General features: G+C 41.3%; 1 protein-coding gene across 2 annotated transcripts in view; it reads left to right on the forward strand.

The window, feature by feature from the left end:
* The window catches only part of SLC10A7 (solute carrier family 10 member 7), a 253,234-nt gene that overhangs the window by 169,756 nt on the left and 66,292 nt on the right, over window positions 1-17,186 (forward strand). For both annotated transcript variants that reach the window (XM_030878159.3, XM_030878160.3), the window contains one exon: window positions 3,576-3,611. In XM_030878159.3, the coding sequence (XP_030734019.1) occupies window positions 3,576-3,611 (36 nt within the window). The remainder of the gene's footprint in view (window positions 1-3,575; window positions 3,612-17,186) is intronic.

A 17,186-nucleotide genomic window follows, 5' to 3' on the forward strand; every position in this document is an offset into this window, starting at 1 on the left:
ATCATCCATAAAGTGGGGATATTATGGAAACCAACTATTTCAGTAGAGGAAGGTCAAATTTTTAAATGTACATAAAAGTACTGAAGCAAAATACCATTAGTAGTACTGGTATTATTACTAATACTGTTACTATTCCACTATTGCAAAGGAAAATGAAACGGGCACCAGGAAGAATATGGGTGCCCATGTGTTATATGATACCAGTGTGGGTTCGACCCCTCTAATACAAGACAGATGTTCCCAGAGTGGTGACAATGCTCAACCTTCTTCCTGGGGGAAAATTCTTATCCTATCACAGATATCATACTGTTTCTCAGAAGTGTTATTAGTGCTATTGAAATTCCATAATTAACATTAATATAAGTTTCTGTTTTCTTTTATCTGAATTTAGATGAACTGATAGATAACAAGGGTAAAAGTGGCTAGGTTAGAAGCAAAGTCAAATTCATTTTCCATTTACTAAATTATTTTACTAACTCATTATACCCCCCCTTTAACATTGGGTTGGCCAAAAAGTGCCTTCGGTTTTTTAAGTAAAAATAAAAGACACGTTTTTCATTTTCACCAAGAACTTTATTGAACAACATATTCACCCTTTTGTTCCACTACCTTCTGCCATTTTTCAGGCAACTTCATAATTCCGTCTGCCCCAAACTTTTTATCTTTTTGAGCAAAGAACTGTTCCAGGTGCCTTTTACAGTCTCCCAGGGAATTGAAATTTCTTCCATTAAGAGAATTTTGTAAAGACCGAAATCAATGGAAATCCGAAGGTCCAATGTCTGGTGAACACGGCGGATGAGTCAGAACTTCCCAGCCAAGCTGTAGTAGTTTTTGCCTGGTCATCAAAGAAACATGCGGTCTTGCGTTATCCTGATGGAGGATTATGCGTTTTCTGTTGACTAATTCTGGATGCCTTTTGTGGAGTGTTGCTTTCAGTTGTTCTAACTGGGAGCAGTACTTGGTGGAATTAATTGTTTGGTTTTCTGAAAGGAGTTCATAATAGAGGACTACCTTCCAGTCCCACCATATACACAAATCACCTTCTTTGGATGAATACCAGCCTTTGGTGTGGTTGGTGGTTGTTCCTTTTGCTTGCCCCATGATCTCTTCCGTTCCACATTATTGTACAGTATCCACTTTTCATGGCCTGTCACAATTTGTTTTAAAAATAGAACGTTTTCATTATGTTTTAGTAGAGAATTACATGCGGAAATATGGTCAAGAAGGTTTTTTTTTGCTTTACTTACGTGGAACCCAGACATCAAAGCAATGAACATAACCAAGCTGGTGCAAATGATTTTCAACACTTGATTTGGATATTTTGAGTATGTCGGCTATCTCCCACGTGGTATAACATTGATTGTTCTCAGTTATTGTTTTGATTTGATCGCTATCAACTTCAAGTGGTCTACCCAACTGTGGAGGATCGTCCAGCATGAAGTCTTCAGCACGAAACTTCGCAAACCACTTTTGACACGTTCAATCAGTCACAGCACTTTCTCCATACACTGCACAAATCTTTCTTTGTGTTTCAGTTGTGTTTTTACCTTTCTTGAAATAATAAAGCGTAATATGAAGAAAATGTTGCTTTTTTCTTCCGTCTTCAATATTAAAATGGCTACACAAAAATTCACCAATTTAGATAAGTCTTTTTTAAAATGCACGCTGATATGACAGCTGTCACAATACAATCTAACAAAATTGTTTCAAATGAAGTTAAAGACAACTAAGTGCTACTAGAGCCATCTTACAAAAAAAACCAAATGAACTTTTGGCCCACACAATAATTTGACATTGTTGGAAGGATCAGCTCCAAGCTCCCTCTCCTGGCCTCCAAGACCTTTGATGATCTGGTATCTGAATCCTCCACTTGATACTTTTTTTCCCTCCCTGCTCAACTTCATAGCTTTGCAAATGCCCTTCCTTCTTCCTGCAATATCCTAACACCCTTTCTACCGGATCACTTTTCATTAATTCTTCTAATTATTTGGAACCATGCCTGGCATGTAAGTGGATATTCAATAGACATTTAAACAAATTGACTTGAAATCAGATGGCTCCCACCTAGACTGAAACAGCCAGATTCGACGTGACCTCACAAAGTTCGGAATTCCTCCCAGAGTCTGAATAGATTCCATGTTATTGAAGGACAGTAACTCTTAAAAGTTATTTTGCACATTGAGCTCTTCTAAATGGTGCTGATGAGACCTTGCTTCAGAGGCACCAGTGGAGCTGATAAACCACAATACGTGTTTTAATAAGTAGATTTTAAAATATAACACTTGAATAAAAAGGTGGTATTCCTTATTGCCACCTAGCTGTGAAAGTTTGCACAATAAAGAAGCATTTATTCTATTATTTAACAATAAAACAAGTCTGTGTGTGGATATTCACATGTGTATATGCCTAAAAAAGTTATGGTAGCAATATTCATATAAGGCAAGCCATTCCCTTTGGGCCACATCCAAAAGAATTTAGTTACTGTAATGATAAAAGGGCTTCCATATATTAATACCAAAAGGACTTTTTCCCGAAAGTAATGAAGTGGTCCCAGACCTCGATCCTGGGCACAGTATAGTCTCTCTCTGTCTGTCTATCTCTGTCTCTGTCTCTGTCTCTGTCTCTGTCTCTCTCTCTCTGTCTCTCTCTCTCTCTCTCTCACACACACACACACACACACACACACACACACACAGACTCTTTGGAATTTTAAAGTTCCAAGTAGAATTCATTAATAAAAATATGAACTGCTTTTTCTTGTATAAATCATAATAAAGTGTTGAGAGATAAAGGAACAACTAAGGGGGCAAATCATCAGCTGCTACTGTAAAACCGAGACCTGTCATGTTAACTCCCAACTCAAACACCTAGTTTTAAAGATTTACCTTCAAGAATCCTAAAAGCTTGTATCCTGCCTCATCAACAACAGCCTCAAACTGTTCCCTGTCATCGAAGAAAACAAATCTTTTGCTCCTTCCTGCCTCTGGAGGCAGAGGGACTGAGGTGGTCCTGGGTGGCTGAATTAGATGAAAGACTTGCCTTCCACCATGGAGACATGGAGTCCAATCAAGTGAAATGAGTTTTGAGATCCCAACTCATTTCCTAGGGGAGATCAGTTCACATTACAAAATCATGACATCCCATTCATCACAACTGACGTGGTCTTTGCTCAGGAGAGGACCCCAACTGGGACTAAACCACCTGTCTTCTCTTGAAAAGGGGCACTTTATCCAAGTTAGAGTTGAAAGCCTTGGAGTGAGAAATCTTGCCAGCTTCCACCCAAGTGATGCATATGCAACGTGGAAGGAAACTTAAGCTTAAAAAAGGCAAGACGAGTTTAAGGAAGATTGGTGGTTGTACTTTAAATGATGCCAGATATGAATAATTATACTAGAGATGCTAAGGCATTATGGTCGGGAGAGCCAAGAGTGGGGCTCCCTCTTCTTTATCTCCTAGATTTTATTAAACAGAAATGAGAAGGGTAAGCATGTCCATGCATCAGAGTTTAAAATGGCAAAGAAAGTGTCCTGTTTTCCAGGCTGATAAATGATCATCATCTCTTTCATTTCTTTCAGGGCATCGTTGTAACACCCCTGCTACTGCTGCTTTTTGTGAGTATTTTGATGTTGTTTTTAATATTCTTTATTAAAAGCCATCTACAACCCTTTAAGAAAGGTCTTTAGAAATAAATTGAAATTTGAATCTTGCATCATATTTTGAACTGTTCTTCCAGTTGAGCTGTACCAAGTCATAACATGGAGACACAAAGAATCTCTGTAGTCTCACGGCCCAAGGAGAGCAACAGGACCCAGTTCTTGGGCCTCTGACTCCTGGCTAAATCATTAATTATTACAAATTAATGACCTGTGACGTAGGTCAAAAATGTGCTACACTTTATTTTCTCACTAGTGAGACGGAAGTGATTGCTAGTGAGCAAGGGTTTGATTGAAAGAGCCTTGGTCCAGGGGACCAGACAAAGCTTAGTTTCCTGTGCTGGTACTGATAGGAACTGCCTTCCTCACTTTGGGGAATACTGCCTCGGTGTTTTCATCTGTAAAATGGGAAACAATAACACCTACCCCAGCCTGTCTCCCAGGGATAATGAAATGTGCTTTAGAAAGGAAAAGTACAAGCTACTGGCAAACCAAGCAAAAATTGTTCTGAAAATAAGAAATGCTAATTAGCTGTCTTATTTCTTTTGGCACTAAGCATATGAGAAATTAGATGAGAGATTATAATAGAAATTAATGTTATCTCATGCTGAGAAAAGCATATGTAACCATGAATGATACCTAAAATATTTTATGAACTGTGCATTCTTCATACACACATCTCCCAAGTATAAATCACTCCACTCATCACTGAAATAGAGTAGGGATGCATTTCTGGGAGTGAAATGTAGCTGTTTGACTAGCACTATTTGTCAGTGAATTAAAACTATGGGGCAAATTTATTTAATTATAGGGTAATTACCCAAGTTGAAATTCAATTAGAGTAATAGAATGTGGGACTTCATTTCTTACAAGCTGTGTAGGAAGTGGAGAGGGAGAGATGCCCTACTAAACAGTTGGATTTTGCATCTTTCATGAAAGACATTTCCTTCCAGTAATAACCCTCAGCCTTACCATCCCTTCTGAAATGCTAGCTCCATCCTGACAAGGTAAGGAGAGTCAAATCAGATCACTTCCCACAGCATCACAAACCTCATTAATTTAGACTCAGCAAGTTAGAATTTGCAGTGAGTCAAATTGAAACTGAAGTGAACGTCTCTTTGGGAAAAAACGACTTGGTTGGTATGTACCTACCTGCTCACCTGTTCACTAGATGTGAGGACCTGGGATCATCCCTCAGTGTTTTTTCCAAGCCTTGGGATCGTAATTTCCCAGGAGCAGCACTCAGTGGGCACAGGATGCAGGCCAGCCTGGGGTCCGCCCTGGCAGTGAGTCAGAGAAGTAGCATAGAGCTGGCCATATAGAAAGTGTCCAATAAATGGCTACGTAGCCTAGATTTTCTCCATTGCAGAAGAGTAGCATCTCCTACTCAGGGGACTCTTTGAAGAAGATCACGAGAGAAGTCACAGCCACAGCTAGGGGGCTAAGACCTAGGTAGCACTTTTTTTTTTTTTTTTTTTTTTGCGGTACGCGGGCCTCTCACTGCTGTGGCCTCTCCTGCCGCGGGGCACAGGCTCCGGACACGCAGGCTCAGTGGCCATGGCTCACGGGCTCAGCTGCTCCGCGACATGTGGGATATTCCTGGACCGGGTCACGAACCCGTGTACCCTGCATCGGCAGGCGGACTCTCAACCACTGCGCCACCAGGGAAGCCCATAGGTAGCACTTTTGAGTATCTCAGAGTCTGGAATCCCTGAGACACTGTTTCAGCTGTGACTAAAAGAACCAGATGCTTACTTTTCTCCCTCTCTTCCCATCTCCATGCCGTAACAAGACATTCCCAGCTGGTTAATATTAATGGCATCATGCAAGCTTGCCTCCCCTCTTAGACCCTAGACTTGTGAGCTTTAGTTGGTTCAACCTTTTTAAATCATCGAGCTACAGGAATAGTGAAAGAAACCCCAAGACCCTCAACTTAAAAGTTTAATGCTTCCCTTTTGAGCCAACTGGGCTGTCCCACTAGGTTCAATGGCACCGTCACACGACATCAATAGTTACTTCTGTGTTACGTGACTTGAAATCGCATGTACAGTATATAATACTTTTTGCCTGTGCATTTTACGAACAATGGGAATTGCTTAAACACTTGGGTGACCAGGCTTCACTTAGCAGGAGAGAAAAGCCTGAGCGACTTAAAATATGAACACATATCATTAAAGATGTAGTGTTTTTCATCAACACCGTCCTGTTGTGGCTTAAATTGTGATTCTCCAAAAGATAGGTTGAAGTTCTAATCCCTAGTACATCCGAATGTGACCTTATTGGAAAATAGGGGTGTTGCAGATGTAATTAGTTAAGATGAAGTCATAGTGGTACAGGGTGGGTCCTTAATCCAATATGACTGCTGTCCGTAAAGAATAGGAGTCAGAGAACCACAGGGAGAATGCCACATCACGACGGAGGAAGAGATTAGAGAGACGGGTCTCAGGCCAAGGGACACCAGCGGTTGCCGGCAAACGTCAGAAGCTAGAAGAGACAAGGATGGATTCTCCTCTAGAGATTTCAGAGGGAGCATGGCCTTGCTTGATTTCAGACTTACAGTTTCCACAACTGTGAAACAATATGTTTCTGTTGTTTTAAGCCACTCAGTTTATGATATTTCATTACAGAAGTCAAAAAAGCTAATACAACCCCTGAAAATTGAATTGTCTTTTTTTTTAAATCATATCTTGAAAGTGTAAATTTCTGGATAGTCAGGCACAGTAGCTAGTAAAAGCCATTTTTGCTGATGGAGTCTCAGTTCCCTGTATTCTTAACATCTTCTCAGAATGTTCCCTTTACCATCTTGCTCCAACTGAAACCTGTCTTCTTATTCATGTTTTTGCTGTTGGCATCTTTCATATCACTGAGCCTTGAAATGGGAGAAGGTGTCTTTCTTGTTCCTCTTTACCAATCCCAGATCACTTCCCATGCCTGCTCCATAAAATCCTCCTATTACCTTTAAAGGTTATGCCAGCACACCTATATTACCTGCTGCCGCTCTTTGTTGTAATTGTCAGTGGAACACCAGGTCACGCTCTAAGAGTCCAGAAAAATGTTAGTACCTTTCCATTGTCTTCTTTTTCACAATACACTTGGATTGATTCTTGGTGTTTTCAGTATTCACATAGTTGACCTTCCCAATACCCTGGCCTCTAAATTCTTGACCCCTTTCACCAGTGAGATTGCCTTCCCCCTCATCTCAGCCAGTCACCCCTGCAGTCAGACCTTTGACTTATTACTGCCAATGATAGCATCCTTCCATAATCCTATTTTCAAATGTCTTCTCCTACTAGCAGCTGCTATCTTTGTGACTTACTCCCCAGATTAAGAATTCTGCAAACTTGCCAGGAGGGCTCATTTATTTACCTTATCACCTTCAATGCTTCTAACTAATCCACCCTACCTTCACCCTCTTACCCTCAGATTCCATCTGACCTAGCCTAGATCTCATGGTCCATCACTGTAATTACTTTATTACATACACCGTCAACAACCTTGCTCATTTCTTACTGCTTCCTATTTGTCTGGCAAGTGCCAGGCCTGCTTAAATCCAACTCTACACCTTTCTGTATTTGTACCTGAACACGCGGGGGCACCCACTCTCATGCTGACTGATCTCATTCGAAATCCATGACAACTAATTGTAAATGAGCCTGGCAGTCCTACTCCCTTCCCTGAACTGATGCACATCCCCAATCTCTAGAGAATCATTTCACACCTTCTCCTTGCTTCTCAAATCTCCAGTGCCTCTTCTCTTTTTTTCATCTTAACTGATGCAGAAAGGAAACTAGATGATGAGGAAGTCAGAAGCAATCAGAGAAATTTACAAAATCCCGCCTACTTGCGTCTATATTTTTCACCTCTCCTCCTTCCGTAGATAAACTATCTTTGCTCCCATCTAAGGCCAGTCCCTCCAGTTGTGCCATCCCTCATTGCCTACTTAACAATAGGAGCCACACACATTTCCCTCTTTCTCCTATGTCATTAAATTTTCTCTCTCTGCTGGGTCATTGCTGTCAGCGTGTAAGCATTCTGTAATATTACACATCTTAAAAATTAAATTTCACCTTATCCTACCTGTAGTCCGTTTCTGTGCACTCTTTTATGGCACAGTTCCTCCAAAAAGTTGTTATTATTTTAATGTTGAGCCTTCTTTTTTAATTTATTTAATTTATTTTTTTGCTGTGTTGGGTCTTCGTTTCTGTGCGAGGGCTTTCTCTAGTTGTGGCGAGCGGGGGCCACTCTCCATCGCGGTGCGCGGGCCTCTCACTGTCGCGGCCTCTCTTGTTGCGGAGCACAGGCTCCAGACGCGCAGGCTCAGTAGTTGTGGCGCACGGGCCCAGTCGCTCCGCGGCATGTGGGATCCTCCCAGACCAGGGCTCGAACCCGTGTCCCCTGCATTAGCAGGCAGACTCCCAACCACTGCACCACCAGGGAAGTCCTCCAAAAAGTTATTTTAACTTATTTATCACTCATTCAGTAATACGTATTGAGTTCTTCCAATATGCCAGTCACTTTCCGGGGTGCCAAGGATATAGCAGTGAGCAAAACAGATACATCTTTGCTCTAATGGAGGTTATATACTAGTGGAAAGAAGCAACCAACAAATAAGTAAAAATATATTGTGTAAGATGGGTGCTAAAGAAAAAATAAAGTAAGGAAGGGAAGTGGGTTGGGAGGTTGGACTGACTGAGAAACAATATTTGAGCAAAGGCCTAGAGGAGATACCACCAGAAAGTGAGCTTTCTGGTGGTAGAATGTTCCAGGTGGAAGGAACAACAAGTGCAAAGGTCCTGAGAGTGTGCCTGGTGCCTAAGGAGCAGCAAGGAGGCCAGTGTGGCTGGAATGGAGTGAGCAAGGGGAGAGTAGATGGAGATGAGGTCAGAGACATAGCAGAGGCCAAATGATAGAGGACCTTAAAGTCCTTTGTACGGATTTTGAATTGTAATTCAAGAGAGACAGGAAACGACTGAAAGAGTTTTGATCAAGGGAATGGCATGTTCTGACATTCCCTTTAAAAGGGTGACTCTGGATGCTGGGTTGAGAGTAGATTGTTAAGGGGATCATGGTGGAGACAGGAAGACCAGTTAGAAAGCTAGTGCAAGGGATGCCATTAGCTTGGGCCAGCGTGGTTGAATAAATCTGGTGGGAGGTAGTTCTTTATTTTCTTGAAAGAGCTGAGAGATTGAATGAAAATTATGAGGGAAAGATAAGAATCAAGGATGACTCCACGCCTGTGCAACTTGAAGTATGGGATTGCCGTTTACTAAGATAGGGAAGGCTGTAGGGTCGAACAAGTTGATGGAGCTCCCAACAAATTCAGTCTTGGACATGTCTGGATTAAGATGACTTTCAGACATCTAAGTAGAGAAGTCAAGTAAGCAGTTGACTATATGTCTGGAATTCAGGAGAAAGGGTCTGGACTTTCTGTGTGTGTGTATCTCTACAGATACACATTTGGGAAAGTTCAGCATAGAGATGGATTTTGAGTTAGGCTGGACGAGATCACCAAAAGAGAATAAAGAAGGAGAGGTATCAGTGGACTGAATTTGGGGCATTCTAACATTAAGAGGTCAGCAAAGAAGACCAAGGATATCCAGTTTGCTTAGGAAGAACACCAAGAGATTTTAATGTCCTAGAAGCCTAGCAGAGAATGTGTTTCAAAAAGGGGATCATGGTCAGCTACTTCAAATGCTGGTAATAATTCGGATAAAATGAAGTCCAACAATTGGCCATTGATTGTAACAAGATGGAAGCCACTGGAGACCTTAACAAGAGCTATTTCAGCAGAGTTTTGGAGGAGAAAGCCTTATTGAAGTTGGTTCAAGAATAAATGAAGAAAGAAGAGTTCATTTTGCTGTAAAGTGTGCAGAAAATGGGAGAGCAACAAAGTTAATGAAGGACCGAGAGAGGATTCCTTTTTAAGTTGGGAAAATTATTAGCATATTTGTATCAATAGATTAATCCAGTTAGAGAAGGAAAATTTGATACAGAAAAAAGAGGGGAGAACTCGTGGACCCATGTCCTTGAGTAGGAGAAAGGGATGAGTTCTAGTGTGTAAAGGGAGTATGGCCTCCTAAGCACAGATAGTTCATCCAGAGTCACGGAAAGGAAGCCATGAGATATAGGCAGGGATGCAAGTAAATTGGATGATGTAGTTATAGGAGCTTGTTAAGTTCTCCTCTGGTTCTGTTTTCTCAGTGAAGTGGCAAGCAAGGTTAGGGGTGGAGGACAAGAAAAGGCAAGGAGGTGTTGGAGATTTGATGAGAAAGGCAAAGACATGAAACAGTCATGTGGCAGAGTGAATGGAATGGACAAATGCAGTGCTATGGTCCAGCAGCACCGAGGACCATCCTGAGTCTTTACACTTGGCATTGGCTCAGCCTGGATTCTCCCCACCCCGGATATCCACATGGCTCCCTCCTTCACTTTCATCAGGTCTCTGGTCAGATGTCATTTTAGAGGAGAAGAATAATATATTCCATCACTCTCTCCCCACCTACCATTCTTAATTGTTCTTCTTTAGCACTTATCACGTGACATCTTAATCACTAGTTAATTTGTTTATTATCCATCTTCCCTAACTAGAGCAAAGCATTACAAGATAGCAGAGACTTTATGTTTTGGTCACTGCTAAAAGCCCACTGCTCAAAATAATGCCTGGCTATGGAAGCCACTTGAAAGCATTTTTGAATGGATGCTTGGTAAAGAAAAACTGTTTCTGTTCTCACAGTACTTCTAACACCAAAGGTGTGGGTTTTCGATGCCAAGGGATTCTCCAATTCTCTGCAAATACCAACCGGGTATTCTACAATTTAATTCATTTTGACACTAACTTCCCAGAGTTAATGCAGACCCCACAGGTGGAGGGCTCAGTCTCCCAAGATTGCCTCTCACTGCAGGTGCCAATCAGAAATAGTGGTTTCCAGGTTACCCACACTTCTGTCCGACTTGGCTACAAATCAGGGGGCTCCCACAGCCCCCTCCTCAGGTCCAATAATTTGCTACCACTGTTCACAGAACCCAGTGAAACACTTTATTTATTATTACTGGTTAATAATAAAGGAAACAAATAAACAGTCAGGTGAAGAGGTACATAGAGCAAGGTCCAGAACGGTCCCAAGTGCAGGAGTTTCTGTCCCATGGAGTTTGGGGTGTGCCACCCACCCTGCATATGGGTGCATTCACCAACCCGGAAGCTCTCTGAACCCTTCTGTGCCAGGTACTGGGGACAAAACCCAAATAATGTAACAAAAGACACTCTTATCATCCCATCCCTCAGGAAGTTCTGAGGGTTTTAGAAGCTCTGTGCTAGGAATTGGGGACAAAGACCAAATATATATTTCTTACTATTTCACTACATCACAGTTGGACAGGTCCCTCTGTTCAAAGAGTCAGGCTAGGACCACTTTTAGGACTTGTATGTCCTCATCACTTGCTCTACCTTCAGGGCCACATTCCTTATTGAAAAGCCATTTTGAATGGACCGACTTCACTTCCCTCACAGTCTGTTGTGCAGGGGTGCCATGGTATGGGGAGAAGGCATCCCGTTTTGGTTCAGTCTGCAGCCAGTATTTGTTGTGAACAGTGGATTTTCTTTTACCCTTCTTAGCCTCGGTTTTTACCTCTGTAAAGTGAGAATTATAAGCTGAAATGAATTCATTTATGGGAAAGCCTGTTGTAAACTGTAAGGAACCAGCAAATGGTAGTTATTTAAATTTGACACTTTACAAAGGAAAATAGAAAATAATGCCAGGAAGGATGTCAAGATTTTACAAAAGCACTTATCTGATGAAATGCAGCGATGGTCCAGCTAGTCCAGACCTTAATGATGGGCTGAGTCTTAAAACTGTAAGATTCTATAATCATCTATAATCTTATAAACTTGTATATAAATGAATCCAATATTTACCATGGCTGGCAATGAGTGCAGTGAAACTTCCTGAAATAGCACCATTAACTCCTAAGGCTCAAAGTGCTTTTTACATATATCACCTCAATTTTCTTGATAACATACCTTTGCTATTGGCAGGGGCAGAAATTATTGTCTTTATTTTGTTAGTGGATGTGTATCAGACCATGGAGTTCCAATCTGTAAGGGTAAATAAAGGCCTTGTCTAGCTAAAAACCATACTTATAAGTTCATTACTTGAAATTCCATGTGAATTGTCCTTCTGAAACAGTGGTAAGCAGCCACTAGATTTTGTCCGCCTGGGCCAGGAACCGTGAATATCTTATTCATTAACTTATCTCTGGTGCCAAATATTCAATAAATGTTGGAAGGAGGGGAATAGAAAGATGGGTGAACAATTATTAGAATGATTCAGATGATAAATAAGTGGTTTGAAGGTTAGCATTCCAGCCTGAGCCATAAAATTTTACTTTATATTTGCTATGACAAATAACTTACAATTTTTTTCAGTAATATTAAAACATCCATTCTTTTATTCAGTGTTTGGATGCCTACTGTGCACTGTGAATATTACAACGATCAGTCTGACATTGATCCTTCCCTCAAAGAATTTATGATTTAACAGAGAAAATAGAATATATTCACAGCTAATTAAAATCCAAGGTAGAAATTGTATCACAAGTATCATAATATTTCAAAGGAGATTACTAAAAAAGAAAACATTTTATTTAATAGGAGAAGTGGGTTTTTTTACAATAATTTTTTACTGAAAGAAGCTTTTTAAAAAAATATATTCAAGTATAGTTGATTCATGTTAATTTCTGCTGTACAGCAAAGTGATTCAGTTATACACACACACACACACACACACACACACACACACACACACATTCTTTTTCATATTCTTTTCCATTATGGCTTATCACAGGATATTGAATGTAGTTCCCTGTGTGTGTAGGACCTTGTTTTGTTTATCCCTTCTATATGTAACAGATGCGTCTGCTGACCCCAAACTCCCAATCCGTCCCTCCCCCTCCTCCCCCTCCCCCTTGGCAACCACAAGTCTCTTCTCTATTGTCTGTGAGTCTGTTTCTGTTTCGTAGATAAATTCCTTTGTGTCATATTTTCGATTCCACATATAAGTGATATCTTACGGTATTTGTCTTTGTCTGACTTACTTCACTTAGTATAATAATCTCTAGGTCCATCCGTGTTGCTGCAAATGGCATTATTTCATTTTTATGACTGAGCAATATTCCTTTGTATTTATGTACCACATCTTCTCTATCCATTCATCTGTTGATGGACATTTAGGTTGCTTCCATGTCTTGGCTATTATAAATAGTGCTGCTATGAACACTGGGGTGCATGTATCTTTTCCAATGAGAGTTTTTGTCTTTTCTGGATATATGCCCGGGAGTGGGATTGCTGGATGATATGGTAGCTCTATTTTTAGTTTTTTAAGGAACCTCCATACTGTTCTCCACAGTGGCTTTACCAATTTACATTCCCACCAACAGTGTAGCAGAGCTCCCTTTTGAAAGAAAACTTTTAATTTGAGGAAAACTTTTAATTTGAGAGGTAGATGGAAACTTCTAATATTTCTCCAGGGATCTCCTACTTACTTCAAGTTTTTTTCATGTGCGTGGTTCTGATTCTCGTTCATATCTCACATCACTTAAAACTTGCAGATCTTTCCTGTCCTCTGATGTGGTTTCTCACTAACACTCTGTTTACCGACCATTATTACAGTTTTTGTTCAGCAGCAAATAATAGAGAAGACTGAAAGAGAGAGATTTGAAAACTTGAAATGGAGTGTTGTGGGTAGTGAAGATGCAGAGGCCCTGGTGCTGAGTCAAGCACTTAGGCTGTGAGGTCAGGGACAGTCCATTGGGCAGCGTGAAGCTCCTGCCTTTGTAGACCCCTGTCCCCCCAAGTCTCCTTAGCAGCTCCCTCACACCTTCTTCCCAACTACATCTTGGTGACTGTGCGGAATGAAAGGAAGCAACGTCTAAACTTCTCTCTTACTCCCTCTAAAATTAAGACAAAGGAGGTAAGATAACTATGTTCACACTGTGGAACAGGTCAGTCTAATTCTACGCAGTTATGATCTAAGGAAACCAGATATTATCTGGTATTGTCATGGCCTCAAGCCTCATAATTCTGTAGACCACCACTTTTATTTAAATGAGTTCCTGCGTGGCAGGGGAGAGTCAGTAGCGCTTTGAGCTTGTGCCATTGGAACGACAAATCAAGGCCTCACTTCCACCACAGCCACAAAGGTCAGCTCAACATCAAGACCCGTGGAAACACAAAGGGCGGAAACTTGGACCACTGCTGAAAGTCATGTTCTCAGAGTTACAGATCAACCCGTCTCCATATGTGGGGATGGTCACATCAATCGCTTAGGATATTTAATAAACATTCACCCTCATGCTTACCCAGTCAATAGTAATGTAAGCGCCCCTTAAGTAAGTGGGAGCACCACCAGCTCTGCTGTTATATTAATTGATTTTATATGACTTGATTTCTTAGAAATCTGGCCCCTCATCAAGTAGATATTTAGAAGGCATTGTGATACTTGGACATACATACACACACACATGTGTACAACACGCAAACATGTACGTGCACCCCCATGCATGCACACCAGGCCCTGTTTCTAGGCTAACTGTATGCTCCATTCGTCTGACTGTCTCTTCTGTTACTTTCCATTTCAGCAGTTCTTAAATCCGATCAGCTTGAATTCTCAGGACACTTTAAAAGAAACCTTGTTTTTCCGGAAGGGGAGGGGGACGGTGGGGGGAGGGGGAAACGAATTTTTATTGAGTCGGTATAATGGGTACTCTATGCATATTCCCATGTGAGTAGCATGAGTACCTTTAAAGGTAGGTATTATCCTCACCTATATGAGAAAACTTAGGTTCAAAGACTAGTCAAGAACACGGGGCGCTTTCAGGCAGCGTTCCTTCCAGGTTTTGCTTACAAAGCGTGCCTCCTAGGAGACAGGTGATTTTAAGACATTTTATCAGCACTCAGTTACTACTTCCTGGACATATATTTTAGGTAACATAGGAAAGATAAACAGAATAAGGCATAAATATTGCCTTGAAGAAACTTAAACCTCATGTAGGTAAAGAAGAATAGACTATGGAAGAATTTTAGAGGAAAAATTAACTACTAAACTATGTGATTCAGACTGAATTTCATAGGAGTTCACAGAAGAGCGAGGTCAGGGTTGGGGAGAGACGTCAGTGGCAGCTTTCAAGGCTACGGTCATCATTAGTTTCTCTAGTAATTGGCTACCTGTGATAGAAAGTCCTTCAACTTTTGGTCCCATCAATAGAAACAAAAACAGCAAATACAGACATTAGTGTCATGTACAGTACTCTGATTATTTTTTGTAGTGTGTTCCCAATGATGCTTGCATAACTGATGGTCACATACATGTGCGATGTATAAAATGATGATAAAACATAAAGCACTTGAAGAGAAACGATCCCATTGATTGCCTCAGTTGTTCCACAGGGAACCGGGCTCTCCACCATGTGCCCAGGAGCGTTTGTTCCTAAAGCAAGTAAGACGGATCTCATCTCCTCGAGCCTGAGAGCAGCTTATCTTCTGACTGTGTGTATAAATCACACAGGGATGCTTCTCACGCATGGAGAATTTTGTAATGCAAGATAATCTGTGGAGTCTTTTATAAATGCTCTTCCTGGGACTCCCCCAGACCTTGTTGAAATAACGGGGAAGCAGGGGAGCACCTGGTAAGCCACTTTCAAATGCTCTAGAAGCAACATTGATAAACTCCCCCCACCCCCATCCCCCTTCAAGGACCATTGACCCAGAGAGGCCAAGTCCACTGCTGCTCTGGGACTTGGCGGACTTATCTGAAGGGATGCGCTCAGGTGCAGCGCTGTCCTAGCCAGGCTTCTCCCTGCACCTTGGTCCCGCTCCGACACCAGCGGCTGCTCCCCAAGCAGTTATGATCTGGCTGAAGTGAGAAGGACACTGCTTCCTTACACCACCCTTGCCTGTTGGTCCCTCTTCTGGAGGAACTTAAAACTTTGTCTCCTTAAGGAACAATTAGCAACAGCAGGTTCTGTGGTTCCTGAACCAAACTCAGGATTGACAAGACCGAATCCTGTGGTCATGGAATAACGGACAAAGCTTGTTTCTAGATGCCTCTGCGTATCTCTGCCTCTAGCCAGCCGTGTCCTGGAAGCCCATCTTCACACAGCTTTCCTCTGCGGGCGATAAGCTGATTTACAGTTCATTTGGGCACATTTCACTACAATTCTTGTGTTGTTTGAATAAACAGAACTTACAATTGTACGTCGTTTCCATCAGTTATTGGAAGGTAATCTTTTCATCTTACGTTTTAAATTAGCAGATAACAAAAAGAAATGTTTTACATATTTTTTAATCTTTAAAAAAATCATTTAAAACCTATTTTGTTCTTTGTTGCTCAGAGAAGGAAAAATACCATGCATCTAGATATATAAATAATAAATAAAAGGGATCATTTCCTCAACGACCTATACACATTCCATGCCGTAACCCACCTCTAGTTTGATACACGCAGCCAAATCAGTGTGGCTTTTTAACAACCATATTCTTAATTTTCATAAAAATGACAGTCATTTTTCCACTGAGCCTGTCAGCCTGGTATACCTTTGAGTCATTGATTTTGTGTAAGTAATCAGTTCAGTTCGCATGGAATGAAAGACAGACTGGACTATAGATTCTGGGGAAAGACGGGACTATAGAAGGGCTCAGGGGATCAAGGCCTAGGGACACTCTCCCTTCTTACGTCTGAATGCCTTGTCTTTGTGACGGGAAGGGGATAGTATTTATGAACATCCATAATGTCTGTGTGTGGGTACAAGAAAGTTAGATCCAATAGTAAGCAAGTCCCCTCCTTCTTTCCCTCGCCTGGGGCTGGGCTCTGGGTAATGTAGGTGAGGGGCCAGAACTGGGCCGGAAGGGAGCTCATCCTGCTTTCTATATAGGTCTGAAGTGGCTTCTTCCTGATTTCCTCGCAAAGGAGATTTAAAATTCTCTACTCTACAGTATAAACTATAAATATCTATTCTTATTTTTCTCTGAATGTGGGACTCATGAAAGCAAAGACCAATCATCAAGGGTGAATTATATAATACAATAATGTTTTAATAGCTGAGAAGGGACACAAATAGTTGCAGCGCCTGTGGCTAATGGATTTCCCTGGTAGGAGATAAAAGGCTGATTACACAGAGAGCAAGTGAGGACCTGGTGCGTTAATGACGATATACAGGTCAGCTCACTTACAGGAGTGATTTAAAACGCACCATCTGTTTTCTAACTATAGGCTGATAACTGATTTTACGGACGGTCAATGTGTCTTCATCAAGAATTTACTTATTTGTCTTTCTGAGTCTGCTTAGTCTGGCCCTGTAAAATTTCACTGACTGGACGCCCCCAGATTCTTTCCAAATCAAACAATTTCTAAGTTGAATGGATCGATAGCAGCCAATCTTGCTTCGTTTGACTCAGCCTTTCTCTGCCAGGTTAGAAAATTAAATCCTAATGCTCTACAGCAGGCCTTGTATGTACTGGATTAACTTCCTTCTGACACATCT

This window comes from Globicephala melas, chromosome 5, assembly GCF_963455315.2.
Source record: "Globicephala melas chromosome 5, mGloMel1.2, whole genome shotgun sequence".
Classification (NCBI taxonomy): Eukaryota; Metazoa; Chordata; class Mammalia; order Artiodactyla; family Delphinidae; genus Globicephala; species Globicephala melas.